The sequence below is a fragment of the Stenella coeruleoalba genome (assembly GCF_951394435.1).
Source record: "Stenella coeruleoalba genome assembly, chromosome: 5".
Lineage (NCBI taxonomy): Eukaryota > Metazoa > Chordata > Mammalia > Artiodactyla > Delphinidae > Stenella > Stenella coeruleoalba.
The window spans coordinates 84,549,002-84,574,895 of record NC_137150.1 but is presented as its reverse complement, the minus strand read 5'-3'; the positions used below and the strand labels follow the sequence as shown (position 1 = coordinate 84,574,895).

Sequence of the window (25,894 nt, the reverse complement as noted above, 5' to 3'; positions counted from 1 at the left end):
CTCCCTGATTGGCTCTGCATCGGAGGCGGCGGTTCAGGGAGCCGAGAATTCTGAAAGCTGGACACGCGGTAGCGAACGGCGAGGAGCTTAAGGGGTCTCAAGCCCAAAAAAGTTGGGAGGTTTGCAGGTAAGTGCCCCCTTTTCCTGTTGGTGTGGGAGCTGCTACGCGTAAGGGGAGGCTGCTGCGAGAGAGTCGCGTCGCGTCTAGGCGCTTCCTGGTTGTGTTGCGGTTGTACTGGCGCTATGTCTCTTTCATTTTTCTGGGTCTCCTGGTGGATCCTGGCTTCTGTAAATCCAGATTCTCCCAAATCGTGTGAGCCTCACCGCATCTCAGAGAGAAAAGTGTCTCCTTTCGACCGGGCTCTGCTTAAAGGTCAAGTTTCCGTGCGCAAGTTTTTTCTAGACTCCCCAGGATGCTTGGGAGGGTTGGACCGATCTCGAATACCTGATGTAAGCGCTTCGCGAGGTCTGGGGCCCCTGGAGATGGCCCATGGAGTGACGCTAAATCCATCGTTACTGACTGAGCCTAAGTGTTCCCGGGGACAGTGCATGCTGGGATATGTAGGTTCATAAGGCAGGGTAGAGATTTAGACCCAGCTACTTTGTAGTTGTATGACCTTACGCAACTTGTTTAATAACTGTCGGACCCTCGATTTACTCATCTGCAAAATGGGAGCTATAGTACCTAAATCATTAGAGTGTGGTACCCATTAAAAAAATCAATGTATGTAGAGAACTCTGCCAGGAAACGTAAACTGAAATAGACTTGAGATTTGTAAAAAAAATTAGGGAAGCTGTGCCCTCAAGACTACTGCAGCAATCACAAGACCTGTTCTGTAACTTGAGTGTTCATCAGAAGGGTGATGGTAGATTAAATTGTGTTACATCCAAGCTATGCAGTATCATGAAGTAGTTATTTTAAAGGGTAAGTTAAATTCTGTGTCTCTTCTTCAGGAAAAATATCCGTTGTGTATTCCTGGGCGAAAAGCAAATTTCAGAGAAGTGCTTATAGTATAGTATATTTACATTTTTTAAATTAAAAAACACCCTTTCCCATACAAGTATATTTAAATGCTTGTGTGCATATATAGAAAGGTTGTAAAGGTTGGAGGATGGATAGAGGCAGAGAAGGGAGATAAAGGAAGACAAGAACAGTAATAACAGTATAGCAAAATGGAAAATATGACTAACATTATATCTTAACATTACAGTTAATTTGTAAACATTGCATGTGTTTATGGACAAGATGGGACTTCTAATAGACTACCAGCCTATTAGAGTACAGCCTCTAAAGGCAGATTTCTATGATTTAAGTGGCTCTGCCACTTTGTAAATGGTCACTTTTTTAGCCTCAGTTTCCTCATCTGTAAAATGCCTGTAATAATAGCATCTGCCTTAGATTGACATGACAGTACATAATAGTGGAGTTAACGTGAATAACAGGACCTGATACACAGTAAACACCCAATAAATGTTGCTACTGTTGTTGTTATTTCTTTAAATAGGTGAAACTAATTTAACTTTTATTGTGATTACTGGCATATTTGGACTTACTCCTGCCATCTTATTTTGTATTTTCTATTTTTGGTGTGCTTTTTGGTCTCTTTTCCTCTTTTTTTCCCTTAAGTATTAACCAATTCTTCTTGATCCTTCCCTGCCCCTCCCCAGCGGGTTTGGGAATTATCCATTTTCAGTAATCTTTTAATGCTTACTTAAAATTTTTTAACATGCATACTTAAAGTTTAACATTATTCATGATCTCTCTCCTCCTCCCAAATAGTGTAAGAATTTTAGAATAGTACCTCTGAATAGTTTCCTCCTCATCTTCTGTTACTAGTTTCTAGAATTTTAGAGTCCATCATTTCTGTATGTCTTTCTTAATCAGCTCAGTGCACCATATTGTTTAGAAGTCCTTCAGACTTTTTTTGCATGCATATACAGACAGTGTACAGTGTGTGTTTGTGTGTGCATATTTATAAATATATATACGCAATTTTTCTTTTGCAAAAAATCTGTTCACCTAAGCCTGCTCTTTTCCCTCAGTGTATTGTGGTCATCTTTCCATGACAGTCTGTAGAGAATCCATTAAGAAACATTTAAAACTCCCTTTTTTCCTAAGGGGATGGAAGGAGGGGAGAAATATGTGGCAATGGAGGTATTAAGATATGTACAATGCTGCCACAAGTGCAGGGAATCTTGGTTAGCCCCTGTAAAAGCATAGATCTACTTGTCCTTAAAGTGATTAAGAGTTTTTCCATTAACCATTATTTCCAAATGGCTCTTTTAATGGTTTTTTTAAGACTTTACCAGGAAGTAAAAATGTAGATGTTTGTATATTGAGAAGAGACAACCCCAGAAATCTTAGAAGAGACTCACAACAAGTGAAAGGGAAAAGGGTAATGATATGAAGCCAAATAAAAACCAGTTAATATTTTGGAGACCGTTAGTTTGTTTCTTGAGAACTTTGCTTGGATTAATAGACTATATCACTCCAAAAGCATGTTTTAAAAATATGTACATGAGGGCTTCCCTGGTGGCGCAGTGGTTGAGAGTCCGCCTGCCACCGCTGAAGGGGACATGGGTTCGTGCCCCGGTCCGGGAGGATCCCACATGCCGCGGAGCGGCTGAGCCCGTGAGCCACGGCTGCTGGGCCTGCGTGTCCAGAGCCTGTGTTCCACAGCGGGAGAGGCCACAACAGTGAGAGGCCCGTGTACCGCAAAAATATATATATATATATGTACATGAATATGTGTATGTGTGTATATATTTACATTACTCCATAATAAAAACTTTTTGTGTTCAAGCCCCTAGAAAAAATGTGCAATTATAAAAACACTAACCACAAATTGATCAGTAATGAGGAAAGGAAAGCTGGGTTCAAAGCTGGACAAAGTTGCATGTTATATTTTAAATGTTGATTTCCAGCTAAAGTACATTCTCTGATGCTTTCCTCAGATTTCTTCATATTTGCATTCATCCTCACAATACACAGAATCACCAGTAACAATTTATCTATTACAATACTTTTCTTTAGACACATTTGTCTACTTTTCCTTGCTTATACTTTTTCCTTTGATGCTGTGTCCATTTACTGTGATTAGGGTAGGACTCTTAAGAAACCCCAAACAGCAGAATGTGAGTACACAGCATCAGAGTCCCATACTGTGGAGAGAACTAAGTGGGTATTTCTCTCCAGCTGACCTAGTGGGTTCAGTACACTAAGCTAAGGATTTTCAATTTCATCCTTAAAGTTATGGAGGTTAAACTTTTGTGCATTGTATCACAGGAGGACCCATCTCTGCATCTAAGAGCATGGTGGCTGAGGTCCTCTAGAACTACTATGGACCTGTAATGACAGACCTTGGGTTGAGAATGAAGGAAGCTATTTCTTCAATTGAGGAAAGAGTGGGAAGAGGAGATATGCATATACAGACATTGTATTACTCTCACTTCAAAGATGTAATCAAAAGCTCAGGCCTCTTGGCAGAGACCTGGGTTCTAGACTAAGTCTGATTAATCTTGCTTAGCCTCAGATTTGTTATTGTGGAACGGCAGAGGGGATGGTCCATGAGGAGCTCTCAGTTTGGCGTCTCTGGTAGTAATGGTCAGACTTAACTATTTTCAGCATTTCTGAAGTCTGATGGCAATCATACATTACCTGGGATGTTAAACAGAAGTTTACTAAAGCACTGCGGTTTGTTGTTTTTACCTGGAATTGAGTTAACTTGACATGGAAAAGCACATTATCTCATGCTTGTCAGCAGCTTTGATTGTCAGTCTTTTATGTTATTTATTAATAAACTGGAAAAATGAAAGGAGGGTTTGATGGGGAGAGATAATAATAAAAATTGGTAGCATTCTAGAATCCTAAACTTCATTTTTCAAACATGCTAATTTTATCCTGTGAAGACTCTTCCTACTTTTATATGGATTTAATTTAAAAAATACAACTCGTGTGTACATTTAAACTCTTTACAAAACTTAAGCAGCTCAGATGAGACAGAACTTTTGGAGTAAGGGGAGGAACCAGCAAATTCTTCTCTCTAGGCCTTTCTGAAAACACGCGGGACAATGCAGTTTCTTCCATTCTCAGATGTGTGTGAGGGTAGTAAGCGCTAAGTTGTTGTAGTATTAGTAATCTTGGTCCATTAAATTTTCATTAGTTCTTATTTATGTTTCAAAAACCTATTGTTCCATATTTGTTGATTCTAATAGTCAGAATAATAGGGTTGATTCATTAACTTTGAAGTGAATTTCTTACTTTCGTGCTTCCCCCGCTTCAGTTCTCTAGAACTTACTTAGATTGCAAGATACATTCTTTAACTTTGCTACAAATGGCTTCCAAGCTCTGTTAGTTTAAAAGATTTTTATCACTTGAAACCAGAAGGTTATGTGTATTATTTGATAAATCAATAAGGAGTATGAGGGACTTCCCTGGTGGTCCAGTGGTAAAGAATCCACCTTACAACGCAGGGGACGCGGGTTCGATCCCTAGTCAGGGAACTAAGATCCCTCAAGCCTGCGCACCACAACTACTGAGCTCGCACGCCTCAATGAGAGAGCCTGGGGGATACCCACACGCTCTGAACGCCACGAGCCACAACTAGAGAAAACCCGCACGCCACAACTAGAGAGAAGCCCGCGCGCCGCAAGGAAAGATCCCGCATGCCACAACTAAGACCCGATGCAGCCAAAAGTAAATAAAATAAATAAATAATAAATAAATAAATCTTTTTTTAAAAAAGGAATATGATTGTATAAACTAATGACTCTTCTTTTGTATTCTCTTGTATTTTCTATATTACATTCTCATTAGCCTGTAATTATATTTATTTTTTTGGTATAAACTTTCTTTTATTTTAACAGTTTTAATGTGTAATAGCATGGCTTTAAAAAAATAGCTTTTATATTACCCTTTGTTAAAAACATAATAACTTTTTTTTCTTAACACTCTCCATTTCTTTGGGTTCCAGTGAGACATTTTATCTTTGTGATAACTTGAAATAATGAAGGTAGAGTCACAGAAAATTGACCAGCCTTTCCCCAAATACTTATACTATTTTTTATAATTCATGTTTAACATGAAATCACTTATTGAACCATACAGAAAGTAGTTATTCTTATTTCTAAAATTCAAAAGACTGTTAACTATTTTGTTTCAATATAAAAACTTATAACTCCCAAAAAAGTAATATATACATCCCTGAATATTTTTTAACTAATGATAAATAATGCTTATTTATTTGGTAACATCTTAAACAATGGTTGACTTTCAGCGTGTGGTTTAGTATAATGCTTAAGAGGATAGGATCTAAGGTTGGAACCTCTCAGAGAGCTGTATTAATTTATCTATTAATAAAACTGGGCCTAGCCTAACTGGCAAAAATTCCAGAGGGTATGGTATCAATACTTGCTACAGAGACGCTGGTATTTCAAAATGCTGAATATCCAGTGACATTTTGCAAATGATCTGCCATGCCTGGTCACTGAGTTTTACAGGGCATTTAAAGAAGTGGGGCCCATGGGCTTCCCTGGTGGTGCAGTGGTTGGGAGTCCGCCTGCCGATGCAGGGGACGCGGGTTCGTGCCCCGGTCCGGGAGGATCCGACATGCCGCGGAGCGGCTGGGCCCGTGAGCCATGGCCGCTGGGCCTGCGCGTCCGGAGCCGGTGTTCCGCAGCGGGAGAGGCCGCAGCAGTGAGAGGCCCGCGTGCCGCAAAAAAAAAAGTGGGGCCCAGGATTTGCTTCACTGAATAATAAATTAACACAGTCCAGCAAAGTAATTGACCATGTTTTCTGATTTTTTTTCCCTGTGTATCTGTGGAATTTAGAAAGTATATCTTTTTTGTTAATCAAATATTTTTCCTTCCCAATTATAAGAATAATGAAACGTTGCTTACGAATTGCATGGATGCCCACACAGTTTCTCACCTCTGTTTGGACACCGTGTAAGAACAAAGTTGGAGAATAATCCCACCTCTCTGACATAACCTCTGTTTATCTTTTGATGTATGTTCTTCCATATATTTTAATAAACAGCAGAATGCTGTTTTGGAATCTGTTTTCTTCATTTAATTACATATTAGGAAAAATTGCTATGTTGCCTAGTATTCTCTCAAATTAGAGAAAGGAAAAAAATAGATCAAATCAGTAATCAGTATTTCCTAAGCAGTATGACATTTCTCTATACACATTTTCATGGCTGAGAGCAATCCATGGCTTCACAGTGCTCTTTCCATGATTAGTCTTTACTTCTGTCCTGTTTGTTTGGTTTCCATCAGCTCAGACAAAATTTCTATGACTGAATTTAAATGTGGTTGATGTCATCATATTGTGCTGGGACTTTGGGGAAGGTGTCTTATTCTCTCTGTGTCTTTTCCCATTCCCCTATTCCTGATATCTAAAAAAATCCTAGACTGGAAGTAATAACAAACATGCTATCTTTTTTTTCTGTAGTTTGCTTGGAAAAATGTTTAGCTTTTAGATATCATGGAACTCCTTCTGAATGTAATGTACTTTTCTTATCAGGACCTAGAGGAACCCCTTAGGATGAAGCTAAGTCTTACCAAGGTGGTTAATGGCTGTCGCCTAGGAAAAATAAAAAACCTAGGCAAAACAGGGGACTGCACCATGGACATTCCAGGCTGCCTTCTGTACACCAAGACTGGCTCTGCCCCACACCTGACCCATCACACACTGCATAAAATCCACGGGGTTCCTGCCATGGCTCAGCTTACACTGTCATCACTGTAAGTATGAGACCTGGTCATTCACATGTCAACCCTGGCAGCAGCTTGGTTACCTTAATAAGGTGTGGTAAAGAGAAAGACTTTTTTGCTTACGTGCAAAATCTGTAGGTTTTTTAGAATGAAATCAAAAGAGAGATATCAAATATTGTACATCATCTGGCCCTAATCTGGAATCATGGGCCAGACCTACGTGATAGAGCTGCTTCACTTTTCCATACCGCCCTCATTGCCACTGCTCCCAGGGGTGACAGGGCCTGGAATGCTCTGTGAGGGCTAAACTTGGAACCTAGGGGCTGTCTTCACGCACCAGCCTCAAAGTTTTCTCTGTCTCTGCACATGTTCTACTCTAGGGAAACAACTAAGGAGTGAGATCATTTTCTGTAATGTACATACTGACCTCATCCCTAATTGAAGAATCTGCTATAAGATCAAATAACTCTGTAAGATTGTGTTAATAACAGTGATTTTAAAGGGACAAGGGAAAGAAGAAAATCTAGATATTCTGAGGCCATTGCTCTTTGCCAATTTCTCCTCTCACAGAACCACTTGCAAATTGAAGAGCTTTGCTCTGGCTAGTGAACCCAACCTAATGAGTGGGGACTCTTGAATAATGGTGTACTTGGTTTTTTGAGATACATTTACTGTCACGTAGCTTGTTTGGGTGGGAAGAGGGCTTCAGTTGTTGCATAGAGTATCTAGAATGATTCATTATTATGTTACATAGTTTTCTGTTTTGCTTACAGGGCAGAACATCACGAAGTCTTGGCAGAATATAAGGAAGGAGTTGGAAAGTTTATAGGTAAAAATTAATCAGGTTATTTGTGTGTGCCTTGTGGTGTATTAATTTGGAGGTTGGAGATGCTGTTTATTCTTTGATCCTTCATTCATACATTTATTTATTCATTAATTTAATAAGCATTTAATGAGTATCTAAGAACCAGGAACGCCTTTGAACTGGGGATTCAAAGATGAGTGGGAAACAACTGCTGCCCTCATGAAACTCAGAGCCTAGTTGGGATAAAGATAAACAGGTAATTCTAGTAGAGTGTGGTGACTACATTTGCAGGATCAGGTGTAGATACATGTATCATGAGAGCCCAGAGGAAGGAACACATAACCTGCTGTTGGGTCCATGTGGAAGGAGGTCAGAATAAAGGAAGTATTCTTGACAAAGAAGATGACGGGGCACCTTAGCTGGGTCAAGGAAGAGTAGGAGTTAGCCAGGTCAGGAGGTGGGTGCAGTGGTGGTGGTAGACAGGTGTGAGCAGACACTCCAGGCAAAGAGCAAAGACCTAGAGGTGAAGGACTGCATGGGACACACCTAAGATCCAAAGCAGGCTTGTCATGTTTGTGCCTAAAACATAAGGCAGAGGATGAAGAGTCTATATTCAGCTATATTCTGATATGTTACTATTATCTTCTGTTCCAGAAATAGGATTTTGAATGCTGATCTATGTGTCCATTTATTTATAGGAAAAGCTTAGCAGGGACAGCCAGAGAACCAATTCTTCTCTAGACCATTTTCTCTTGAAGCTTTTTCGCAATATCTAGGACTCACTTAAATGAATGAAAATCCTGCTTCCACTGGTTGTTCAGTCCTCTGCTTCTGAGGGAAACTGCATGACAACTTGGTTGTCACAAGGGCCTGTGTTTCAGGAGAGGAATTTATATAATATCGTTTTCCTTGATCTGAGACCCATTTTAATAACCAGCTTTAAAGTATACAAGCGTATAATTAAGTGAAAATAGCTAATATAAGCTTTGTAGAGATAATTGTAATAATTGAAATTGTAGACAATAAGGTGGAGAACTGCAGAGATTTTTGTTTGCTTTATATTTTTGGTCTTTTTTCAGCAAAATTCTATTTTTTTTTCTTATGAAAATGCAGCATATGAAATTTAAGTACATATGGCTTAGTAAACTTTTTTTGGATTTTTTTTTAAACAACTATCTTTTTGATTAAAGAGCCTAAGAAACTGGCATCTTGAGTAAATGAAACTTATTGAAAATGAGATCCATTTGCAATGTCCTACAGCTTTTCTATAATTCTGCCCCTAGGGACCCATGGTGTGGGCTGGATTTATTATTAATAAGATTACCTATTGACTGTATAATTTCATCTTGCCAGTAGCTAGTTCCGCTTGGATAGTGCCTAGAATGACCATACTTGATATTAAATTCTTCAAAGCAAATCAAGCAGGGTCAACATATCATTAAACACTTTCATTGTATCATACTTCAGGTTATACCTTTCCTTTGTAGCAACTCGCTATGTCTTCAGACATGAACCTTTACATTTAATTCTTCTTTTAGATTAGTAGGTTTCAAAGTCATCTTTTCATTCATGTTGACAGGCCTCCTACAATTCTAAGATAAAGTATGAGCAATTTATCGTGTTTTAGACTTGCTTTATCCAGCGGTACACATTATGAAGCTGCTCTCTGTTACAACACAGTGTAATTGTGGATGTAAGTGCTCTCAAGGGTTCTTTTTTTATGTTTATACAGGCATGCCAGAATCACTCTTGTACTGCTCCCTGCATGATCCAGTCAGCCCTTGCCCAGCTGGTTATGTAACAAATAAGGTATGTTCTCAGAAGGTCCTCCAAGGCTGAAGCCTTTTCTCAGGAAGTCAGCCTATGGGATCTCTCAGCTGCAAGGATCCCACTGCTTGGGATGCTGAACCATTCCAGACCCCTTTATGCCTTCTCTTTATTTCTACGACTATAGTGGGATGGTGTGGTTCATAGGAGTTAGAGTGGGGCAGCCCAAGGATAAGGTTAAGGTAAGGACTGTATCCTCAGCTTTTTCATTGTTGCCCAAAATTTGGGAGTAGAGAAAGGTCAAGTACATGCCAAAAAAAGAAATTGCTATGATGGTAGAAAACAATAGTCTTTTGATACCATGCTTTATTTGAAGTTTCAACAACCTCAGGAATAGTGGGGAAAGTTGCTGACGAGTATTATCACATGTATAACTATATATAGTAGAATCTCAGTATAATACTGCTTTTTAGAACAGAATTTGAAAAAGCTGGAGATTTTAGCTGGTGAAAAACAGTATTCAAAGGACTTCCTTAAAAGTTTTAACCTGAGATATGGCCGCATTGCATTGTCCCTGAGGACAGCATTCTAGCAAAGCTTTAGTATATATTGCCACTTTACAAACAGTTACTTTTCTTGCACCCACTTTATTGATATCAACAATATCTATTAATCTTACCTAAGGTAACTATTTTAAATTTGTCTTCTGTTTTACACTTCTTTTTATTTTGTAATTTGAATTCAAAAGAAAATATTTTGACCTCGGTTGTCTATTCCATTTATAAGGGAGAAAGGATTCATTTAAACAGTGTTCTTGTGCCAGAACAAAAAGATTATATGTGGCCTCGCATTTATGTCCATCTCTTCTAAGAAGAGAGATGCTGTAGGGAAAGGAGTAACCAAAGGTACATATAGAGATTCTTGTGTACTATGGGATTTATGCCTTTGCACATATTTCTGTATCTAATTCGATCTAGTAAACACTTACTAAACATTAATAATGTATGAGGCCCCAGACTGTGCGCTTGGGGCACAACCATGAATTTGGATACTCTAGTCAGACATATATACGATGGTGTGATAAGGGCTATCTTTTCTTTTTCTTTCTTTTTTCCTTTGTTTGTTTATTTATGGCTGTGTTGGGTCTTCGTTGCTGCTCATGGGCTTTCTCTAGTTGCAGCGAGTGCGGGCTACTCTTCGTTGTGGTGCATGGGCTTCTCATTGCAGTGGCTTCTCTTGTTGCAGAGCACGGGCTCTAGGCATGCAGGCTTCAGTAGTTGTGGCGCATGGGCTCAGTAGTTGTGGCTTGCGGACTGTAGAGCGCAGGCTCAGTAGTTGTGGTGCACGGGCTTAGTTGTTCCACGGCATGTGGGATCTTCCCGGACCAAGCATCAAACCCGTGTCGCCTGCGTTGGCAGGTAGATTCTTAACCACTACGCCACCAGGGAAGCCCCAGGGCTATCTTTTCTGTGAAAGAAATAAATACAAATTGCTGAAAGAGCTTATAAGAGTGAGCAATTGATTATGCCTAGTAACGTTGAAGGAACACAATAGAGTAGATGGTATTTGAACTCTTATGTCTTGAATAGTATTTTACCAGGCAGAGAAGTAGGGGAAGGCCATTTCAGTGAAAAGGAACAATGTGATCAAAGACAGAAGAATTAAAGTCTGTGGTGTATTCAGGAACAGCAGGGTGTGGCGGAGAATGGAAGACTGGGCTTCTGGAAAAGTAATTATAGAATTCTGAGTGCTAACTCAGAAGTTGGCTTGTGTGGCCGTTGAAAGACTTTATCGGAGTGCCTCTGAGCTATCAGGTCCTTAGAGAATTTGGAATATCGTATAGGAAACCTCTTTACCCACCGTGTGTAGGATATTGAATTGCCACCATCTCTCCATCTGTAAAGAAGAGTTGAGTTCAGGATTGCTTTGATCATTTTATTATTTTCTTTTTCTTTTCATGTTACTCTTCCGAATCCCTCATCGTCTTGTCCTGTGGCAGTCAGTGTCTGTGTGGGGTGTTGGAGGACGAGTGGAAATGACTGCCTCCAAGTTCATGGCAATTCAGCAGGCCCTTCAGCCAGACTGGTTCCAGTGCCTTTCAGATGGAGAGGCAACGTGTGATGAAGCCACTTCCATAAAGAGAGCCAGAAAGTCTGTTGACCGATCGCTTCTATTCCTGGATAATTGTCTGAAGCTACAGGAAGAGTCAGAGGTAAAGCCGTGCCACTCACCACTCCTTTCTCTTAGAAACTCTCGCTCATTTACGTTCCAAGATACCACCCTTTCTCCTCCTTCTGCTTCTCTGCTCCTCATTTCTTGGTCTCTTACTCTCACCTGATTTTTTTTCCTGATTGTTTTATTGCTCTTTAGGCTCTCTCTTGTCTTAGGCTCTCTTTTCACCCCTCACTATTTGTTCTCCCTGGGCAGCTCCCCTTAGTTTAAATTGCTGAAAATTCTAAACTTGTGTATGTAATGGAGATCACTCTACTTAGCTTCAGAATTACATAACCACAGGCCTTTGCTAGGTTCTGTCACTAGAGTATTCCTCACATGCACCTCAAACTCAGAGATAACCAAACTCAGCGTCTCCCCTCCTCTCACCTGCTCTTCCTTCGGCTCTCCCTCAATACTCTGTCTCCCTTTGTGGCAGCCCCCAGCTCCTCATCCCAGAGATTTGAGTCTTTCAAGACCCCTTTTAATATCCAAGTAATACTCAGTTTTTCACTCCACCTTGGTTCCAGTTCCCTAAATAAGTCTGGAATGTGCCCCTCCCCACCCTTCTTGTCTCCTTAAGGCACAGTAACCTCATCATCTCATGAGCTGGGGAAGATGAAGCTGTAGCAGTGAATAAAGGATCTTGATAGCAGAGTTAATAAAGCTGGAAAAGGAAGGGTTCATTAGGAGAGAGCAGAGGAGGTGGGAGAACAGGAGATATGATCAGAGGAGAAGCTTTCAGTGTCTGAGCATTTATGTAGAGTAATCCTGAGCAACAAGTGGGCCCCACTACAGCAAAAGCGCACGGAGTTTCAAAAACATCATTATTTTGAGTTTACCAATAAAAAATATAATTTGGCTAATCAAGTTAATATACATGAAATAATTAGAGGAAGCTTACTTGTCGTTCTTAATAGAACTCTCAGTATGGGCAATAAGGGTCCAGCGTGGGGCCATGGCTGTGGGTCTACATCGTTAGCTCTGCCAACAGTTGTTTACTAGCAATTGTTTTGAGCCAGTAATTATCCTCGTAGGATAAGTAATGTTTGGATGAGGAGAAAGGGAGGACAGGGCGTGTGACGGAGCATGATTATTAGATGAGCCTCAAATCCCTCTTCTGTGTTAAGCCAGCCTGACCAGTTCACGTTGTTTCTGTGCGTTGGTCAAATGCAGGGGTCCCTCTCTGTACCCCTTATGCTCACGCTATTGTCTTGACATGATTATTGATAGTGCCCCCTTTTACTTTTAAATGTGTCCCGTTTTAGACAATAAATTATATGGTTATAGTTCTTACACCATGAAAATGAATTTCCCAGATGGGGCTGTACTGGTCACGGAAAGGGGCAGGCCTTGTAACTGTCTCCTTTGTATGGTGGCATACATCTTTTCCTCTTCCTGTGATTTTTTCCCCTCTGATTCACTGACTCCTCTTCCTCTGAATGCCCTTAAATATTGAAGCTCCCCAAGGTTCTGTTGTCGGCTTTCTTTCCTTCTCCATGCATTCCCTAGGCCAGGGATGGCAAATGAGTTCCATCTCAAGGTGCTTGGAGCTGCTCTCAGGTGCAACGGGGTGAGGGCGGCCCGCTGGCTGGCTCTGTCTGCCATGGCAGCAGGCGTGGGGAGTGGCAGCACTGTGTCAAGCACCTACCGTTCTCTCTAGCCTGGGCAGTCACACTTTATATACATATCCCTGACTTTCGGTCCGTATGTTCAGTGGCTGATACCTCAAACCCAGAATGCATGAAAGAGAATAATCATCTTGCCTCACCCTCCACTGTTTTCTTAGGATCCCCTGTCTTTGCTCCTCTCGTCATCTCCCTGGACTTCTGAAATTGGAGCCAGGAGTCCTCCTAGATTTTTGTCTTCATCCTCTCCCCAGGCAACTAATCGGTCAGGTTGAGTTGATTGTACCTCCTGATGAGGTTTCAAATCCTCTTTCTCCTCTTCACCCCCACCCCCCACCCCGCCACTGCCTTGGTCCAGATCTTCTTCGTCTTTCCCTGGATGATTAAAGTCGTCTCCTACCCCATCCTATCCTCCCCTCATTCATTCTCCGCGCAGCAGATGAAGTGTTCTTTCTGGAGGAGTAGACTGATTGTATTCCTCCTACTTAAACCAAAAAGCAAAATTCCCTCTTTATAGCCTTCCAGGCTCCCTCCCCATCCCTCTCTTCTACCAGAGAGCCACTGTTGATTGGTGTTTTTCCTTGCAAACCTTATTTTTTTACAGTTCCATACACATAACTATTACATATATGCATGCCTATATGTGGTTTTTATTACATGAATATGATCATCTATTCAAAAATTTGCTTGTTTTTGTTTAACAATATCTTGAAACTCTTTTCCTGTCAATGTATATGTTAATATATATTCTGCTTTCTTTTTAAAACAGCTGTATAGGAAGCCTACTATGAACATATTATATTGATACTTTACTTAAGCCTTTACTCTATTTTTTTTTTTTTTTTTTTTTTTTTGTGGTACGCGGGCCTCTCACTGTTGTGGCCTCTCCCGTTGGGGAGCACAGGCTCTGGACGCGCAGGCTCAGCGGCCATGGCTCACGGGCCCAGCCACTCCGCAGCATGTGGGATCTTCCCCGACCGGGGCACAAACCCGTGTCCCCTGCATCGGCAGGCGGACTCTCAACCACTGCGCCACCAGGGAAGCCCAAGCCTTTATTCTACTGATGGATGTTTAGCATGTTTCCAGTTTTTCATTATTCTAAACATCTTTCACAAATAAACCTTGGTGCATATGAATGAATATATTTGTAGGAGATATTCTTAGAAGTGGAATTTTAGGATATATAAAGATAAAAGCATTGACGTTTTGGTAAGTGTTATCTACTTGCCCTTCCAAGAGGCTGAACTAATTTTTATTCTCTCTAGTTATCAGGGTATGTAAGTGCCATTTCTCTAACACTTTTACCTCTGCTATGTTGCTCTCTGTCTTTTAACTTTTTTGTCGATGTGATGGGCAAAAATGGTATCGAATTATTTCCAGTTTTCATTTCCTTACTTGTGAGGTTTAGTAAGCTCTCCAGATATGTACGGGGCATTCACATTTGTTTTTCCGAAGTTCATAGTCACATATTTGCCTAGATTTCTATGGGGTTGTCATTTCCTTAGAGGATTTGTCGGAGCTTTACCTATGGTGTAGACATTTATGTGTTCCTCCAAAGAATAAGTTCCCCTTTGTCTTTGTTGATAGTATATTTCACTAGGGAATTTTTATTGTTTTTGTACTCAAATATGTCTGCCCTTTCCTGTAAGCTTTAGCTTGCTTTGAAAGGCCTTCCTTATCTCAAGACTATAAAAATATTCAACCTATTCTTCTAATACTTGTATAACTGTATTTTTTATGTTTAGATCTTAGGGCCGTCTGGAATTTATTTATTTTTTTGCGGTATGCGGGCCTCTCACTGTTGTGGCCTCTCCCGTTGCGGAGCACAGGCTCTGGACATGCAGGCTCAGCGGCCATGGCTCACGGGCCCAGCCGCCCCGCGGCATGTGGGATCTTCCCAGACCGGGTCACGAACCCGTGTCCCCTGCATCGGCAGGTGAACTCTCAACCACTGCGCCACCAGGGAAGCCCTGGAATTTATTTTTGAGGATGGTGTACAGTAGTAATTTTTGTTTTATCTTTTTCCAAATGGACAGTCAGTTGTTCCATCCAAACAGTTTTGCAGTTCCTAAAGTTACTACTAAGAGATTTAGAAGTAACCTAAGGTAGACCAAGATAGCCATTTATAGAAATTAAAACTGTTGCTTTTGTTCTTTTCCTCTTATACCTGCTTGGTGTGTGCTTAATTTAATCTACGCTAAAGCCTGATTAACTATGTTGATTGCCTCAGCTTCTCTTCGGTCTTTTCTTCCCTTTTTGAGTGGCTTTCAAATTGTGTTCTTTGGAGCCCTAAGGGTTCTTAGGAAGGCGGTAAGGCTCATTTAAACAAAGGTCTCCACTACTGGAAACAGTTAAAAGCGTTCAATCCTTTCTTACCTTAGGTCCTCCAGAAAAGTATGATCATTGGAGTGATTGAAGGTGGAGATGTGATGGAGGAGAGGCTGAGGTCAGCACGAGAGACAGCCAAGCGGCCTGTAGGTGGCTTCCTTCTGGATGGCTTTCAAGGGACTCCAACAACCCTGGAGACTAGACTGCACTTGCTGTCATCAGTCACTGCGGAGCTACCGGAGCACAAACCGAGGCTAGTGTTCAGTTAGGGTGCAGGTCGAGCCTGGTGGGCTGCAGAGCAGGGGTGCTGCCGAATGTGTGGTACGCAGTCTGTACGTGGGTGTGTCTTTTGATGTTTTGATTACGTTCTTTCTGGGCTGAGTCTGCTGAGGCAGACTGTGGAGGAAGTTTCCATCAAGGCTGTCTTGCCTTTGATTTCAGAATGTAGACCAGAGGACACTGCCATGTGAATTAATTTGATCCTCATTATAAGTGAGGGCAAGTGTTATACTGGTTCCCGTCATCCTTGTGCCAATTGTAAATATTGTTCTTTATTCACTATAACCTGGTGCCTGGGGACAGATAGAAAGTCATGTGGAACTCTGGCCTTAAGCAAGTAAAGTTGAGGACAGACCTGGGATGCCTAGTGGAATGAAGATGGGTTCTGTCAATAAGGTCCTTTAAGAAGTTCTTAGATTTGAGGCAGGTAGTGAGTGGTATTATTTTTTGAAATCAAGGGCACTGGCAACCCTAGTGGGGTTGGTTCTTTCCATCAGTCACAGGATTCATTATGTGCTGGAGAGAAGAGTGATCTGCAAGATTCAGAGCTAAAAATCCCCAAGTTTCTGAGTATAGCCAATGTCTTATTAGACTATTCAAATTTTTTCTTTTTTAAAAACTGTAGTCTTTTATCCCAGTTGATATGAATATTCATGCTTTTTTCCTACAGATATATTAAGAGGTTTGATTATGGGGTGCTGCTTTATACCCCTTGGGCTGCTGGATATGTGTATGTAATTTTACTACTTTTTAAAAAATCCAGGTATAGCTTGCAGTTAAGTATATGAATCTTATGTATACCCTGATGAATTTTTATTCGTATATATGCTTATGTAAACACCAGCCAGAGCAAGATATTGCCATCACCCCAGCCAGCATTCCCCCCTCCCCCCACCCCGCCCGCCCCAGTTTTATCCTAGCTCTGTGTGTTCATTGCTTTCCCTCCTGTGCTTATTTCATTCTGGTGCAGATGATAATTCAGCACTAGTATTTCTAGTCATTTTCTGGACTCCTTTTGAGTTAAGTGCTCACAGATGTCTGTTACTGGATTTGAAAGCTGGGATTGTTTTTCTTTCTATAAGTGTGTAGAAATGCCAGCTTCAGTTGGAGAGGAGTTCTAAAACATGACATTACTTGAAGGAAACTGTAGTCAGAAAAACCAGCATATATTTAAGGGTTCTAGTTGTTTAATATTACATAAGCCTTTTTTTGGACTTCTTTTAGAAATCAGGGAGTCTATAAGCTTTTCTCTGCCAGTGTGTAAAAGGGACCTATGAGTAGAAAAACAAACATAAAAAATAGCAGCCAGCCAGCCAGCCCTAGTCTAGTGCATTTCCCATCTCGTTTTAGTGGCAAAACCTGGTTGAATGTTAGTAACACTCTCAGAATTCATTACCCATTGCCTCTGGAAATACCATCTCATTCTACCATGCAGACATTTTATTAATGGAGAAGATATAAAGAAGCATAAAGAAAACTGACTAGATCCTTAGAGCCTGTGGGCAGAGTTGAAATTCCGAGAGCAAGAATTGCTTCGTAAATGAACCTATGAAGAATACAGTAGATAAAAATGTCTTTCTTGAAGCAATTATGAAAAAGAATTATAAGCAAAATACAGTTAAAACATGGAAGAGTATTTGAAGGGGAAATAAAGCACACAGCTTTGCACTAAAAAAATCTTATGTAGTGGATAGGAAGACTACAAAGTTCAGTCTAAGACTACGGAGGTTATTTCAGAAGGGATGAGAAGGGAAGGAAAACTAACCTTTGTTAAGCTTCTCTTTGGGGCAGAAACTACACTTTGTGCTTTTGCGAATATCTCATTAATCCTTACAACCAGTCTATGAGGTATGTATTCTTGCTGTTGTTTTTAAAATGAGAAAACGAAAACTCAGAAAGGTTAAGAAACCTTCCCAAAGTAACACAGCAAGTAGGGATTCTGGTCCAGGTCTCTCTGCCTCCAAAGCTCTATGTTCTTTCCATACACCTCCTTATCTGCTGCCTGCCACACTAACCATGATTTTTGTTATTATTACTGTTAATGCCCTCTGGAAAGACTCTCTGATTTCATTCCTGGCATTGTTCTTATGTCACTGTTCATATTATTTTCACAGGCTCATCTGCGGTGTTAGCCAGCCAGATGAGGTGCTCGAGTGTATTGAAAGAGGAGTGGACTTATTTGAGAGTTTTTTCCCTTATCTAGCAACAGAGCGGGGATGTGCCCTCACTTTCAGCTTTGATTACCAGCCGATTCCTGAAGAGACATGTAGGTCTTTTGAAGTTAATCTCTCTGTTACCCTTAAATTCTCTCTATTTCCTATCAATTTTTGCCTTGAGTTACAAGCCAGAAATATGTGCATACTATAAAGCCAGGCTTTTATAAAACTATGTCTTTGTTTCTTATCTGTACGCCCGGCATGTTGGCACACAAAACCAGGCACTTAATACTATACACATAGCTCATCAATATTAGGAAGTGATTTTGTAGTGAGCAGAACCAAGAAAAACAAAACCTCTTCTATTAACAACCTGAAAAAAGAACATTCAGAGTGAATAGTGATGAAAATCTAAGAAAAGAAAACCTTTGAACTGCTTGGTAAAAGTTAATTTGTTTTTTCACAAAAGAGTTCTTGTCTGCTTTTTGCAAACCCCATGCTATTAATACACAGGGAGTCTCATCCCCTCTGATCCTAGTGTTACTTTTGCTTTTTTGGTTTTTTATACATACTGAGATGTGAAAGCTGTTTTCCTCTGCTAATGGTGCTTTGAAGCACTGCCATTTTCTTTTAGTGTTTAGTTATTCAGAGGTCAAGAAAAGCAGTTTCAGATTCTAACATTTAACTGGCAGTAGAAAAGGAACCAGGATACAGACTTTGGGTTGGGGGTCCCTTGAAGTGTCTCCACAGTGTTTCAGGAGAATGTTGTGTGCCTGGCCTTCCGTCTGGCCTTCAGAGTGTGCTTTCCTTTCTCTCCTCCTGCTCTCCGTTGAACTCTTGCTCTATCACCGCCAACCTTAAATTTGAGTAGGGCCAGAGACTTCTTTAAGGGTTCATTTTATTCCCCACAAGTGATGAAAATTTCATTCAGAATATGTTACACTCCTATAAAGCAACTGAAGCGTTAATCTAAATGGAATTAGTTCTAGAAACAAAATCAATCAAGTTGATCAAATTCATATGTAGAGGAGGTCAATTTTACTGTCTTTTAGACAGACTAGAACGTAATGTATTTGGATAGGCACACCATAAACACTTTATACATGTTCATGACTTCATTTACAAGTGAAATTATCTCTGCCAGGACATAGGTGACTGATAGTCATTCTGTACTGTGAATACGCAAAACTCAACAAAGACCCTGATACCGAATTCTCTGTAACAAACACGTTCCTTTTGGGCCAGAGAAAGCCAAATTTCTTTATGATTGGGAAAAATGAGTTTGAACATTTTTATGCAAGTATTATGAATCACATTTGTGTGCGTGTGTGTGTGTATAGTAAATTGAGGCTTTTTGCCAATTACAAAGTGAAAATTCCAAAGGAATAAGTTGCATAATGTAGGCAGCAATTCCCCCTAGTAACACTAGTTACTATGCAAAGAGCCAGCTGCTCTGAAGAGAGGCAAGTAGATAAGTATTCCTGGTGTTTCTCTTGCAATTCCAGGAATGTTCTTTCTTAAAGCAAAGAGTTCAAGGGAACAACTCAAGTCCCCATTTAATTATAAGATATATACTTGTAACTACTATTCACTTAGACATAGTTGAATCTCCAAGTTTTGGTACTATAGATAATAGGTCATTGATCATCTTGTTACATATTGCTTTGTTTTTCTTGTGCTGTTTCCTTCCGATAAGTTCTGAGGAGTGGAATTACAGGGTCAAAGGGCATGAAATAGTAAGTAAAATAAAATTCTCCCAATGGCCACTCTTTATCTGATCTTCATTCAAGACTTTTTGTTGGTTTGTCCTTTAGTATTGCAACAAAATGGGACACAGGAAGAAGGAAAATATGTGGATCAAACAAAGAAGAGTAAAACAACTAGCTGCAACCGAGAAATGACATCATTTGAAATTAATCTGAAGGAAAAAAAGTAAGGAATTTTTTTTTAAGTATGGATTTTGATTTCTGACTTTTTAATTTCAGTCTGTTTTGAAAGTTTATATAACTGTTCCCTTTTCAGTTCATGACTTCAAAAAATATTTATAGTTGGATATTGTTTGGGCCTTCTCAAATTCAGTGCCAGCAGTACTCTTTTCTTCTGCAGATGAATTTGTGTACTTTGTCTTGTCAGAAAACTGAGGCTAGATAACTGTTGTTTTAGAAGAGCTGTCAGAAAAATTAGACCAGATCCATTGTTTGGTGTTCTTTACTCCTTATGATTACTTTAAATAATAACAGTGTAAAATAAGGATTTCAAGATAAAATATTACAACAAAATTTTTAAATTTTAAGGAATTTAAGCCATCTTGGTTATATACAGATTATAAATCTTAAATAAAATATTTGCCTCTATAAAGACTGAACTAAGATATCTAATAACTTTGTATTTGGCCAAAAGTGGAAATAATCAGTGAACCAGTGAGCGGTTTTTCTGTGAACTTGGTATACTCACTTTAATGCTGGGGTGTTTTTGGTCTTACGTAAAGGGACATTTTAGGGACTCAGACTTATTTATGTCTATCTAGTAACAGGACAGACTTGAAAGTTTACGAAAGAATATGAAATTCCTAGTTCTTATTTCTATAGTGATTTCTTGATTATAGGTCTGTAATGGTGACGTTTATCACATTTGACTTCTTGAAAAATAGCCAAGGAGATTCATTTCCATTTTTAAAAACCTAGGGTAATATAAATGGTTACTACTAAAATTCACTTTACATTATAGATATAATTGGAAACTGCGATATTTTTATCATCAGCACTAGAAGTTTTGGAGATTTGGCGTTCAGATAGTAGCCTTGCTTGTGACTGTGTGACCTTGGTCAAGTCATTTAACTTCTTTTTAGTAGCTGATAGAAAGTAGCACGTATATAGTGCTTAGCATGTACCTAGCAGTGTCCTTTACTATATTAACTTATTTAATTCTTGTAACAACTCTTATTAGGTAGGCACTGTTTCTACCTTATTACATTTCAGATGAGAAAACAAAGACACAGGGGGAGGTTAAGTGACTTTCCCAAGTGAGTTGTGAGCCAGGAACCAACCCCAGGCATTGTAGCTCCATAGCCCTCCCTCTTAAACCCCTTGGCAGTCTTCACTGGTAAAGTGACAGGAAAAATGCCTATCTCCATGGGTGGTTGCAGAGATTAAATGAGACAGTATATATAAAAGTTTTTTGTAAACTGCAAAAAGCTATGCAAGTAAAAGGTCATATCATCTCTTCTAATATTAGCCCTGGTGGCGAGTGGGAGAAAAGTGTCATTCATCAGAACAGTGTCTCCTGATATTTTTGTGTGCCTTTACAGTGTGACTAACCCTGCTCAGCAGGGGGGAGCGAGCACGTGACTCTTCTGCTGCTCCTTGGTGAGCCTCAGTCTAGGAGGTTGTATCCATCTGAGGAAGACTCCTGAGTCTCCCGGCCCATTGTACTCTCTGTTAACTTTTGACCACATTGCCTTCTTAAGCAGGTGCCTGGCACTACATTTGCCAGTTGTGTTACTAACTATTGGTTACGTGCCAGCAGAGTAGGTTAGTCTAGGTTGTCGAGGTCTTGTTTTCCTCACTTTCCGGAATATCGTTGTAACTTCCTTTCTCAGGTACCAGGAGGACTTTGATCCACTTGTGAGAGGGTGTCCCTGTTACTGCTGTAAGAATCACACTCGTGCGTACATCCACCATCTGCTGGTGACCAACGAGCTGTTGGCTGGCGTCCTGCTCATGATGCACAACTTTGAACACTACTTTGGATTTTTCCAGGCCATCCGGGAAGCACTAAAAAGTGACCAACTGGCCCAGTTGAAAGAGCTCATCCACAGGCAAGCATCTTGAGACCTGGTACGCATAACCTCACTCTTCACGTTGAGCCTGCACCACGGTTGTGATGTGGGAGGAAGACAGCAGGAAGCGATCTTCACTTTAATCACTTATATTTGAGAATGAAGTCTACTCAGATAAGGAACATCTGTACTGTACTCGGCCCGCCTGAGGCTGAAGGGACTTCTTCTTACGACTGAAATGACCTAGAATGACCTAGATGGATCAGAAAGAATTGAAACCTGACCTTGAATATTTCTGCGCTAACTCTTTTAGTCAACAGAGGTTCGTTTAGTCAAAGATAAAAGCTTTAGATGTGAAGGGACAGCCTTGAAGTGGGGATGATGAGAATCTGAGGGTTCACTGAGTTGGATTGGAGCTTGAAGGGAGTTGATTGGTCATGAGTAGCATGACCTCTGTGGACACATGCCTGTTGACCAAGAAGGAATTTGTCTGATTCAAGAGTTTTCTTCATTTTAATCCTTATATTCTCAGGGGTCTCTTTTCGACACTTGTGCCTTCCAAGCTGTCCTGGCAGTGCAATCAACCTTGTGATTTAACCAGGCTCACATCTCCACGGAATGTGGAGCTCACACATTGCTCCAATGACCAGTTGGCCCAGGGCACACTCTTCGTTTGACCATATGGTCTTTCTGTGACTTGTCTCACTAGAGTCAGCGCAGTTGCCTATTAGGAGCTGAAAGTTTGCCTAGCTGCTTTCATCTGGTCGTGCAGATCCACTGTGTTCTGCCTTGTAGGGTCATTAAGAGTCGAACCACGTAATAACTGGAGCTACATCACCTGGGGAGATTCAGTCACCGTGTGTTCACTTGGACAGAGCCCTGGCCTGCCAGTTAGAGGATTGGGTTTCAGTTCTACTCAACTATGACACTTGGGCAAATCACTTAACCTCTCCATGCCTGTTTCCTCCTGAATAAATGGGGACAGGCAAAGTGAATAGTACTAAACTAATTTCTAAGATTCCATTTAGCTCTAATATTTGGGGAACAAGAAGTTTTAGATTGGAACCATAGCTTTATGTGTATCCTTGTTTATTGATCACTATTGGCCTGATGAAAAATGCAGTGGTGCCAGGAGTCAGGCAACAGTAGAGATATTTGAGAGCCTAGAAAGGTTTAGCCTGTGGATTTTAAAGTGGTTGGTAAATTGGCATCAGCAGGTCCTGAGGCTGGGAAGACCTTCGCTGATCACCTCTGATTCTCTGAATTTTTTTCTGCTCTTGTCAAAGGAATGACATTCATGTTGATGGTGTGACAGGTGATTTTTATTTTCTTTGTGCTTTTCTATATTTGTCAAGTTTTCTATAAGAATACACATACATGCACGTTTCACACATAGTTTTTATAGAAACAGCAGAACCAAAAAGATGCCTTTGTTTTGTTTGTAGGGGGATAAAATATATTTGTTTTACATTCTTGTGCTACATTTTTCTATTTGTTCATTTTAGTGGGCATTACTGAACTTTGTTTTTAATTATTATGTGGTTACTGTATTTTTATATGTAGGGTGCCCATCTGTACTGTTTTCTTTTATTGTGGTTTAAGAACGTCCATGAATTCCAAAGCTCATGAATTCCAGAATTCATGGATACTCTTACAACCTCTCCTCCAATTAATGGCAAGGATACTTATGAAAGACAGAGTTTCTCTTCTCAAGAATCTGCTTGTTTTGGGCTTCCCTGGTGGCGCAGTGGTTAAAAATCCCCCTGCCAGGGCAGGGGACACGGGTTCGAGCCCTGGTCCGGGAAGATCCCACACGCCACAGAGCAACTAAGCACATGTGCCACAACTACTGAGCCTGCGTGCTGCAACTACTGAAGCCCGCGCACCGAGAGCCTGTGCTCCGCAACAAGAGAAGCCATCGCAGTGAGAAGCCTGTGCACCTCAACGAAGAGCAGCCCCCGCTCAACGCAACTAGAGAAAGCCTGAGCGCAGCAACGAAGACCCAGTGCGGCCAAAAATAAATAAATAAAATAAATAAATTTATTTTTTAAAAAAAGAATCTGCTTGTTTTGAAATATATTGGGTTGGAGTTGTTCATATGTTTATAACTCCTGTTCAATGCCAAACCCATTGTTGGAGGAGTATTAATAAATATCCCAGAATCCATATAAAATTTATGAGTTTTATTTGTGTTCAAAACCGAAAATTCTGTCCAACTTTGTCCATTTTTCTAGGTCTTTTTCTTATTAGCACATTTGAAAAAAATGTTCCTTTCCTTTAATGTAAATCTATTAAGGTCAATAGCCAATAAACATTTTTAATTAAAAAAATATACTAGTCTGGTTTCCTGTAAATAATAATGAGTCTATTAAACAAAACGTTAAATTTCCACGGTACCAGAAATGTTCTCCGTTAAATTTCCATGGTACCAGAAATGTTCTCTACTATTCCATCTGTAGTCATGGTTTTAAGTGCACTCACACTAAATGCAGAATCCCAAGAAAGAGATTCAGGGATGCACCTGTCTTTTTACATTATATAATCAAGGGCCTTAAGGCTATGCTAGCACATAATAAAATAATAATAATAGGCACAATCTATGGAGTACTTTTACTGTGCCAGGCACCTTAGTAACTGCTTTCCACACATATCTCATTGACTCTTAGAGCATGGCTGTGAGGTGTTGATACTATTATTCCTAGCCTGAGTTTCGGGAAGGTTGAGTAGCCTGCCGGAGGGCCTACCAGGAATTTCTGGAAGGTTGAGTAGTTTGCCTAAGGACCTACCACTAGTCAGCTCCCAGGTTAGACGTGGCGCCATCTGACTAAAACTCAACAGTTAACTGTTGCAGTAGCTTCTTCCTGGTGGCTTACCCCTGAGTTGAAGGGGCTACGAGAAGTGAGGACTGAAGAGGTGGGTCTTCTGGCCCTGAGGTGCGGGGTGCTTCTGGACCTTTGCTGCAGCTCAGTCCTGGTTTCCAGTCCTGCACTGGAGACTAGCTGGCCCTGGCCTGTGTGGCCCATGGTACCGTGTTGGCACCTGTGGGTCTGTAGGTGCTCAACGTGAGTTGCCATTCCACGTCCCCCAATCCTTCCTGACCCCTTTGGGGACTGTAATCACTCCTTGAATGGTTTCGAGAGGGTTTCTGTCCGTGATCAATTAAAGTGGGGAGTCGATAGGAGTCTGAGGTTTCCTATATGCCTCGGGGGAAGGATATTTTATTATTCTCTGGGAATAAAGGGAAAAGATTCTTTTAAAACATTTTTCAAACTAAATACTTGTGTAATTAAAGCATTTTAATAAAAATTTCAAACAAAGACCATCAAAAGGTCAAGATTAGAGTGTGTAAGCAACCATCTTCTCCAGGATGTTTTTTCCTGTTGAGGCAGCTTGGAGCTCACTGAGAAACCACAGAGTTAAATGATTATCCTGTGCCTTCCTAATTAGGAACAGGCTGCTCTCTGCAGTTTGATTAGTCTCGCTGGTAGCGATGGGATTACAGCTTATTAAAACTGACAGTGCTGTGGGGGGCAGGGAGCCAGGAAGGTCAAACTTACATGCCGAGCCAGCCACCAGCAAGGCTCTGCCTTTACCTGAAGGTTTGGTGTAATTGGCGTTCATCCTAATATTCTTTTTCATTTCTTTTATTTTTTTCAACCGTCAAGTCTCTTCCTCATTTTACACCTTTTCTCTCTCTTCTTCCTCATGGGCGTCCCTGACTTAATGACCATACAACCCAAATAACAGTTGGCCAAACCAGAAAAGCAAGCCCAGTGTAGGCAGTGTGAAGTAGGGTAAACATACATCCTCGTTGTTCACAACAGTCCTGGTTTATGTCTGTGGTCCAGGCGTCATTACTAACAGCGCCCCCTTTTACTCTCAAAAGTGCCCTGTTTGGACAAGTTATATGGTCACCCTAATGTGAGTGGTGGGGATGGTCAAACTAGAGAGCAGACGCCCATCTAAACAGGACAGCTGCTACCCACCTCTTGCTAACTGCTGCTGTGGGTCCAGTGCTGTCAGATCTTCCAGTGTTTCAGAGAAGCCAAAAAATCTGGATTTTCACATGAAAACTCACAATTTTTAAATGCTGGATCAATTTTTTTAAAATATTCTGCTAGCCAGACAAAACCTAGGTGTGCCTAGTTTGCAGCCTTTGGGTTAGAATCTGGAGGGAAGACTGGCATCTTTAACATTTAAAAGTTCCTCAGTGATGCATAAAAAT

The 25,894-nt window shown here is 40.6% G+C and overlaps 1 protein-coding gene across 5 annotated transcripts; it reads left to right on the top strand.

Moving 5' to 3' along the window:
• Positions 1-17: 17 nt before the first annotated feature.
• On the top strand, positions 18-24,025 carry QTRT2 (queuine tRNA-ribosyltransferase accessory subunit 2). 5 transcript variants are annotated; one of them, XM_079921879.1, is made up of 10 exons: positions 79-127; positions 299-450; positions 6,527-6,747; positions 7,491-7,546; positions 9,255-9,331; positions 11,289-11,501; positions 15,510-15,709; positions 17,850-18,001; positions 19,706-19,823; positions 21,490-24,025. In XM_079921879.1, the coding sequence occupies exons 3-10, from the start codon at positions 6,548-6,550 to the stop codon at positions 21,719-21,721; spliced, it is 1,248 nt and encodes a 415-aa protein (XP_079778005.1). In that variant the 5' UTR covers positions 79-127; positions 299-450; positions 6,527-6,547; the 3' UTR covers positions 21,722-24,025. The 5 variants fall into 5 exon arrangements, with proteins under 5 accessions (XP_079778004.1, XP_079778003.1, XP_079778001.1 ...); XM_079921878.1 differs by lacking the exon at positions 299-450 and having other exon boundaries at positions 18-127; XM_079921877.1 differs by having other exon boundaries at positions 39-450; positions 21,650-24,025.
• Positions 24,026-25,894: the final 1,869 nt, after the last annotated feature.